At 49.7% G+C, this 6,189-nt stretch overlaps 1 protein-coding gene across 1 annotated transcript in view; it reads left to right on the forward strand.

Moving 5' to 3' along the window:
- The first annotated feature begins 3,100 nt into the window (after positions 1-3,100).
- Positions 3,101-6,189, forward strand: part of LOC110310109 (keratin, type II cuticular Hb6) — a 5,982-nt gene continuing 2,893 nt past the window's right edge. The window contains exons 1-5 of the mRNA XM_021182801.1: positions 3,101-3,469; positions 4,083-4,291; positions 4,952-5,012; positions 5,749-5,844; positions 6,011-6,175. Of these exons, the coding sequence (XP_021038460.1) occupies positions 3,101-3,469; positions 4,083-4,291; positions 4,952-5,012; positions 5,749-5,844; positions 6,011-6,175 (900 nt within the window). The remainder of the gene's footprint in view (positions 3,470-4,082; positions 4,292-4,951; positions 5,013-5,748; positions 5,845-6,010; positions 6,176-6,189) is intronic.

The raw sequence follows: 6,189 nt of genomic DNA on the forward strand, positions 1-6,189 counted from the left end.
CTTCTCAACCCCTCCAGCCAGCCAATGAGGTCTGGCCTACTCTCAAAGGAAGCAAGAGCTTCCTTTGCACTTCTACTGTGTTAGGAACGATTACCAAGAGCATCCCCCAACAGTCTCATGGGATATATGGATACCACCCAGCCAGGAGGTTTGGGGATTAGAAGAAATATAAAACAAAACAAAACAAACAAAAACAAAATGAAACAAACAACAACAAGACACATAGGCTGGACATTTTTAAATTTATGACCAAGGCTTTCTTTTTTTCAAAATAATACTTTATTTTTCTGAGATAATGTAGTTATATCATTTCCCTTTCCTTTCTTCTCTCCAAACCCTCCCATGCACCCCTTGTCACCTTCAAATTCATGTCTCTTTTTCTTTAATTTTTGTTACACATATATGTGTATATATACATACATATACATTCTTAAGTACATAAATAAGACCTGTTCATATCATATGTTACTTGTATGCATGTTGTCAGGGCTGACCATTTGACATTGGGCCATCCATTGCTGGTCCTTCCAATCTCTCTCTGGTTGCCTAAGTTGCCTGTAATTGTTTGTCAAGGGTTGAGGCCTTGTGGGATTTCCTCTGTATCCATTCACATGTCTACTGTGCCATCTTTCAGCTCCTGTTTAGCCATCTGTGTTGGCGAGACGTCATGTAGCTTCTGACACTTCTAGGAGGCACAGTCTGTCAACAAACTTCCTAGTCTTCTGGCTCTTTCAAATCTTTCTACCCCCACACCCCTCCCAAGATCCTTGAGCCTTACGGACAGAGGTTGTTGCAGTGAGTCAGTTGGGACTGGGGATCCATAACTCTGCATTTTGGTTGGTTGTGTGGGCAAAGGATTTCTGATTCTCTTCTAAGACTAAGTGAAAACCACAAATCTGAACGATTTTCCAATGGATGACGTTTGGATCGATCTTCTGAGCTTTCCTTTCTGTTAGAGTCGCTGCTTAAGGATTGGTCAAGATGAAGGTTTGTGAGGACATCTTTCCTTAGGCTGTTGGACTGGACTGGGGAGGAGATGGGCATTAGGGTCTTTCCCAGAGTAAAGGCCATGGTCCTTTCTTCTCCTGGGACAGGCCCATTCGGTAGAATAATGGTGTTCCCAATAATAATTGGATACTTTCTATGGGCCAGCTGCTGTGTTAAGTATGACCTGTGTATTATTTTATGAACTCCTACTACTCTTTCAAGATATGCCCATTACTGGTAATTGAACATAAGGGTTTGGGGAGGTGAGTGAGTGCACCCCACCAAAGCTGTCAACATATCCCCAACAGCAACCGCACAACAACAGACCCACATCTGTTTGTGCCCTTGGAGTGGATCAGGCTCAGGCCCAAGTACTTAGTGAAGATTAATTCTTTAATCCTCACAACAACATTATGAGATGGGTATTATCCTCCTCTTACAAGTCATAATGGAGGCTCAGAGACGCTAAGTAGCTGCCTGGAGTTATCCGGTGGTGTAGCGTGGTGGAGCCTGGATTTAAAACTAGGTACTTTGGAATCTGACTCTGTGTCCTCAACTGGTATAACATGTATTTCCACTTTTCAAAAATTGCAGCTCCAGAAGGAATAATTGTATGTAATGACACAATAAACACCAGGCACACATGGCTGACCCAGAGGGTCAGGGCACAGTCATGACATAAGCAAAACAACGATGTGTTTTGTTCTGCTCTGGCTGGCTTTGTTCTAGACTGTTCTGTGACTGAAAATGATGGTTATCCCCATTGGAGGGAAACAACATGAACTCTTGAGAAAACACTGCTCAGAGCGGCTGAAAAGGATTGGGGCACAGCCTATCGCACCGTGCTCTTGAGTTTAGAGAGCCTATACATACCCCTTCAGACTTCCAAGACAGGCAGGGGAGGTGAAGCCTCTGTCAGTCTTCAGCACAGTGAAGCACCTGCTTCAGGGTCAGAGGTAGTCAGGGCAACACCTCTGGCCTACCCAGCTCTCGTTTGTTCAAGGCCTACGCTGGATGGGTAACACTAGATGCTACACTTATGTCTTAATGACCATCAAAGCCACTGGCAAGCTGATGTTACAAAGTGGGAGGGTCATTGGGGAAAGTTAGGGGGTTCATAGTACGAGAAGGAGAGGTGTTCGTAGTGCAGCAAGTATCAGAGGCTCGACTGACAGTTGGAGACTTCATGATCTTTTCATGTCACCTACTGGATTTTACATACTGAGTCAAATACTGTGTAGATACCCACAGCAAGGTCACCCCACGGATGACATAAGAGCCTGAGGTGAAATGAAGACCTTAGATACTCAACAATGTTGGGATTTTCTGGGGCCAGTGAGCCAGAGAACACTTAGGCCTCAGGGAAGACGGAAGGAAGACACTCCCTTGGTCCTAGATATCCAAGATGGACTAGTTATTGTTTGTGTTCACAGATGTGTGTGTGTGTGCGTGCACACACACACACACACACATGTAGCCTATTAGTTCGTGGAAATTGTGTGTAAGAAAGGGAAGGATAAGGATCAGTGGACTTGAGAGATTGAGGAGGTAGAAGGTGACTAACTTAGCCGTTATTCAGATATGGAGCTTTAAGGGGCATGAAGAAGAACTATGCAGGTGGGGCATCTCACCTAACACATCACCAGTTCCTGCCACCCGCATCCCTAGCTGGGCTGTGTCAGGACCTCGGACAGCGGTGACGCCATTTTTCCAGTCTCTGATTGGAACAACAGCTCCGCCCCTTTTCATTTTCCTTGTAGCTTGAGTCATCTACACACTGTCTCTCCAGCTTCGTTTCTCTGTGTTGGACACAGGAGCAGGGCATGGAAGGGGTGAGCTGGCCCTTTGAAGGAGGAAATTGAACAGTTTAGGGCAAAAGACCACAAACACCAGCAAATAGTCACCAATTTAGCACATTTAAGGAGGAGCCACAGCAACTAAACAAGCCAAGCTCATAAACCCATCTAATTGCTTCAGACCACGTGGTCACAGTCAGGGTCCCCACATATATAAAAGGCCAACAAACCTAAAGAGGTAAACACTGAATTCACGTCCACTTTACCCTCCACCTGGACGTCTCCAGTTTCAGAGTTGCCCTTCTCCCTAAGTAACCATGACTTGCGGATCCTACTGTGGTGGCCGCGCCTTCAGCTGTGCCTCAGCCTGCGGACCCAGGCCCGGCCGCTGCTGCATCTCTGCAGCTCCCTACAGGGGCATCTCCTGCTACCGCGGACTCTCAGGGGGCTTCGGCAGCCAGAGTGTCTGTGGGGCCTTCCGCTCTGGCTCCTGTGGACGCAGCTTCGGGTACCGATCTGGAGGCATCTGCGGGCCCAGCCCCCCCTGCATCACCACAGTCTCTGTCAATGAGAGCCTGCTCACGCCCCTGAACCTGGAGATCGACCCCAATGCTCAGTGTGTGAAGCATGAGGAGAAGGAGCAGATCAAGTGTCTCAACAGCAAGTTTGCAGCCTTCATCGACAAGGTGGGTGTCCTGGGCCAGCAGAGCATGCATGTTACAGCCAAGGCTGGACACTGAGTGGAACAGGAGGCAGAAAGCCCACTCATACTGAGCCTCTAGTCTCAAGAGAGAGGATGCACAGGACTCACCTGTGAGTCCTGAGAGGCAGAGCTTATGGCCAAGAGGAGTGGCCAGGCTGTCCTGGGCACACCCTGACTTCAGGGAGTCCCAGGAGCTGCAGCATGGAACTGGGGGCAGTCCAAGGAGGGAGGCTGCACTTGGGCTGACAGGAAGGGTGCAGACGACTGGAGAGATGGACAGAGGCCTTCCTAGTGAGTGCCTCTAAATGGCCTGTGACACCATCTCCCTGGCTCTTTGTCAGTTCCTGGGATGTGACTATGGGTGCTCTGCTTGTGGGGACTCCTGACTTCCTGGCTTCAGAGATTGCTGAGCCCAGCATAGGACACTGAAGTGTCCACCTGGACTCCTGAGTGTAGGCACTGACCCTGTCCCTTGTGCCCTCTCCCAGTGGGAAAGTCAGGCAGGACCAAGATAAGGGCTCCTTCTCAGAGCCCCTCTACTTCCTCTCCACCATCAGCCCAGATCTACCCTGATCCCCTTCTGTCTCCCATGACAGGTGCGCTTCCTGGAGCAGCAGAACAAGCTGCTGGAGACCAAGTGGCAGTTCTACCAGAACCGCAAGTGCTGTGAGAGCAACGTGGAGCCTCTGTTCGAGGGCTACATCGAGGCGCTGAGGCGGGAGGCTGAGTGTGTGGAGGCAGACAGCGGGAGGCTGGCTGCTGAGCTCAACCATGCGCAGGAGTCCATGGAGGGCTACAAGAAGAGGTGAGAATGGCCTGCTATGGTGCTGGTATAAAATGTGCCGTATATTAAAGCCCAGGTTGTGGAAGTGTAGCCAGGCTGACATCATTGTAGGATCCTGCTGTCTGTGAAATATCTGCACAGATGTTCCTAGGAGAGGATGGGAGAGTGTCAATTTCTGCCTCAGTCTTCCCTTTGCAGACTGAGACTAACAGCTCTGTCTTCTCTGGGGAGGATAGACACAGCCCCCACTCCAGCTCATTCTCACTTCAATCCTCTGCACTGTAATGCCTGAACAGATTCTGCTCAGGAAAGTAGGAGGGTCATGAGCCAAGCTGTCTGTCTCACTGCCTTGGGTACTCAGCCCTGAAATCTGAGTCTGTTCATGGGTCTATTCAGCAGCTGGGCTGGGACTGACATGCAAATGGGGGGAGGCTGGAGCCGCAGTACCCAAGACCCCATGATGTTCCCTCCCAGATGAGGTTGGGGTGAAACCATCCTTTCCTTCCTGTGTTGTTTTCAGAACAGCACTGGTTCTTTTCCAGCCTTCACCCACTCCCAGATAGCCCAGGTTCCTCCAGAAAGACCTATCAGGGCCAAGAGCTCTGAGGGCTCTTTCCCTGAGTTCCCTGCATGGAGTGTGGATTTCAACCTCCCATATCATGTCCCCTATCTCTGTCCTAGGTACGAGGAGGAAGTTTCTCTGAGAGCTACAGCTGAGAATGAGTTTGTGGCTCTGAAGAAGGCAAGTAGCAGTCGGTGGGAGGTGGAACAACACAACTGAGGGACACACTGTACTTGTGGTGACCCTTCATGAATTTTTATCTTTCCACATCAAAATAGGAAAAAGTCTCATAGAGATGGCCCAATGAATGTCAGACCCAGGGCTGTGACAAAGTGTTGTTGTGAGGGCAGCAGCCATTTGGAAGGTTGGCATCTAGAGAGTCAGTAGTTCCAATCCCATGGAGACATGAATAAGTTTGGAATGTCTTTTGGATCCTTCTGCTCTGATGCAGGACCTTGGCTGTATTAGCCTTGATGTACCTTTCCCTCATTGTGGGGTGTATGGTTGGGATTCCAGGAGTCACTGGGCTTCATTCTGTTCATTGAAAGTGGTGTGGTCTACATCCATTCTACTAGTCTGATCAGAATGTTAGGGCTCAAGACAGTGTGTAAGGGTTGAGAGGATTGCTAGGAGTGTCCAGTTGACCTCTTGAAGCACTTCTGGATCCATTAGAAGATCTGGGGGACAACTGGGAAGCTTTTTAGAGCAGAACAGAAACAAAGAGCAAGAAGAGGGAAGATGTCTTGGAGGCTGAGAGCCAGAGAGTCTCCAACCCTGAGGAACTGTCAAGAGCATGCTGGGAAGTCGGGGCAGAGATGACTTGCACACAGGGGTCTTTCTCTGCTGTGATTCTGGGACAGATGAAGAGAGAGAAGAGTTTAGGACACGATCAGGCTCATACCTCCCTCTTTCCCAGGATGTGGACTGTGCCTACCTGCGCAAGTCAGACCTGGAGGCCAACGCAGAGGCACTGACCCAAGAGACCGACTTCTTGAGGAGATTGTATGAAGAGGTAAGGGCAGCAGCCAGGTGGAAGTCCAAAAAGTAGTCTGTAGACAGTCATTCTGTGACTGTGAAGTCCTGCGTGGACCAGGGGAGGACTGAGAGGTTGGCAGAGGTGTGTGGGGTTAGGCTGAGTTTGCAAGGAGGTTTTGACTGCTGTCTCCTTCCTCCTGCAGGAGACCCGCATCCTCCATGCCCACATCTCAGACACCTCCATCATCGTCAAGATGGACAACAGCCGGGACCTGAACATGGACTGTGTCGTGGCTGAGATCAAGGCTCAGTATGATGACATTGCCAGCCGCAGCCGTGCTGAGGCCGAGTCCTGGTACCGCACCAAGGTGAGAGGTCAGGA

The sequence above is a fragment of the Mus caroli genome, chromosome 15, assembly GCF_900094665.2.
Source record: "Mus caroli chromosome 15, CAROLI_EIJ_v1.1, whole genome shotgun sequence".
Taxonomy (NCBI): Eukaryota; Metazoa; Chordata; class Mammalia; order Rodentia; family Muridae; genus Mus; species Mus caroli.